This window comes from Triticum dicoccoides, chromosome 1B (assembly GCF_002162155.2).
Source record: "Triticum dicoccoides isolate Atlit2015 ecotype Zavitan chromosome 1B, WEW_v2.0, whole genome shotgun sequence".
Taxonomy (NCBI): domain Eukaryota; kingdom Viridiplantae; phylum Streptophyta; class Magnoliopsida; order Poales; family Poaceae; genus Triticum; species Triticum dicoccoides.
In genome coordinates, this window is record NC_041381.1 from 449,586,718 (window position 1) to 449,589,008 (window position 2,291).

At 51.1% G+C, this 2,291-nt stretch overlaps 1 protein-coding gene across 1 annotated transcript; it reads right to left on the reverse strand.

Moving 5' to 3' along the window:
- Positions 1–524: 524 nt before the first annotated feature.
- On the reverse strand, positions 525–1,764 carry LOC119340514 (RING-H2 finger protein ATL2-like). Its single transcript, XM_037612437.1, has one exon. It carries the CDS (start codon positions 1,488–1,490, stop codon positions 930–932), a length of 561 nt encoding a protein of 186 aa, XP_037468334.1. The 5' UTR covers positions 1,491–1,764; the 3' UTR covers positions 525–929.
- Between the last annotated feature and the right edge of the window lie 527 nt (positions 1,765–2,291).

Here is a 2,291-nt window from a genome sequence, read left to right on the forward strand (position 1 = left end):
GTCTATTTCATACAAAATTTTACACAAAGTCTGAGCTCTTGGAAAAATTCCTATGCCTCCCACACACACTTGTGCCAGCTCCCTTGTTTTACAATTCCATAGAATTCAAATGGGCAGGCAGATAGTAGCAATCCTCTATTTTCCCTAAAATAATGAGCATCTGCGCGCTTTTATTCGCCATGGTTATTCAAAGCTGAAGACAGGCGATGCAGCCGCGAGACCATTACATTTCAGTTTCTATGGCGCCTGCTTGCGAACTTTGAACGACCCAAGTCACTAAAGTAGAGAATTCAAGCATGTCGTAGTAGAAAAGCAGTTCCCTACTATTACAGCGACTTCCACTTGGGTCTTGAGTCTGCTTGTTTCTTGATTTCATGTGCCTACATTCTAGGCGAGTTCAATTCGACTTCTACCTTCCCAAGCGAAAGGAAATCCCTTTCTCGTTTTGTAGAACCATGCAATTAGGTACCCATCAACATGGCCGAAAGAGCATATTTTCAACTTGATGGCCATGCCCAAAAATGTCGATCAAACCTTTTCATTAATAATTTACATATGTATATGATCTTACACTACTAATTCTGTCACGCACACAATCACACGCGAGCCTAATCTAATATATATGTTGCTAATCTTACAATTCCAATCATACGCACATCATCATCATCATATAGAAGAAGACTCCGATTCAAATATGCATCTCACCGATCACCAAAACTGACGAGAGCCAGAGAGATATGTATAGTAACAAGAACACAACAAACCCAAAGACGAGGAACGAAGCCAACCGTACCTCGCCGACCCGCAGGAGTCAGCTAAGGGATAGTGACACACCGACACCGAAAGACGCGTGTCGCCTTCCGCCGTTTACATGCGTCTCTGGCTTGGCTTTGGTAGCTCGCGGCCTCGCCGGCGCGCACAGATCCGCCTCACACCGGGCACTCCGCGCCGTCGTCTTTTGGGTCGTTCTTGGGCTCGGTGGCGGCGGGCTCAGGGGCGACCACGCTGGCGCGGCAGAGCGGGCACGTCGAGTGTAGATGCAGCCACGCGTCGACGCACGCGGCGTGGAACCGGTGCCCGCAGCGAGGGAGGAGGCGCGCCAGGTCGCCGTCGCGGAACTCCACGATGCACACCGCGCAGTCTGCCGCCGCCTTCCCGGCGGCTTCGCTGCTCGAGTCGAACACGGACATGGGCAGGGAAGACGGGATGTCCGGCTGGTCGGGGTCGCGCAGGCGCCTGGACGCTCTCGGCGAGGTCGCTGGAGACGAGTCGGTCGATGACGACTCCTCGTCAGCACCTCCGGGGCTAGACGGCCCTCGCTTCCCGGAGAAGAACCGCCAGAAGTAGAAGAAGATGAGGAGGATCATTAGCACGTTGATGCTGACGAGGCAGGCCGTCAGCATCGGGCCATGCGGCGCCCAATGTTTGCTCGTCTCCACCGCCGCCGCCGTGGTCGCTGGGCTCCCGCTGCCGCTCTGGGGCGTTGACATGGTGGCGCTTGATGCAAGAAGATGGCTTTGGACGAGTGGAACAGCAGATGGCAGTTGCCAATGGTGTGCATAAATAGCAGAGACCGAACCTTTCTTGTTTTACAAATTTCAAAGAAAAAAAAGGACGTCCTTCCAAGCAGATGATCAACTTTGTCGTTGGGATCTAAAAGGAGCACGAGGGACGAGTATGCACGCGAGGAAGAGGGAAAGGTAGTAGCAACTAAGAATGGGGAAGAACAAAAGCGAAGGATGAAGGTGGTGTAGGAAAGTGGAGCGAATGGAGGGTTTATAAAAGGGCGGAGGGGGAGATAATATTGGCTCTTGGGGTTTGGTACGTGCAAATGATGATGAGTTTATTAATTTGGCAACGGTTTGACTAGGGTGTGGTGTGCAAATGGTGTTGTAACCTAGGTTGGCTCTTAACTTCTCAGGGCATTTCTAACCCATCACCTATAACCAGTTAGAGGAGTAAAAACCTAGGTTTACTCCTTTAACTGAGACCTAGACGATGCCTAATAATGGTTAGAGTAGAATAATATATTCAAATAATAATGCCTACATGTGTGGTACTTATCAACAGCCTACACACACTCGATCCCGTTCGATCCATTTGCACAATTTTTGAAGCAGTTGCCATCTGGGTGGAGGGCCATGTAAGCACCCAACATCGTGTGGGCGTTATCATTTAGTGTCACACATGTGGGCGCTCCTCGCCCGAACGGCACACAGGACGCTCGCCCGAACGTGTGAGTGAAATTGCTCTTCGCCCACGCGACGCTCACAGGGTGATAGACACAACTA

Coding starts and splice junctions, on each gene's coding strand:
- LOC119340514 (XM_037612437.1), bottom strand. CDS start 1,490: ATGTCAACGCCCCAGAGCGGCAGCGGGAGCCCAGCGACCACGGCGGCG.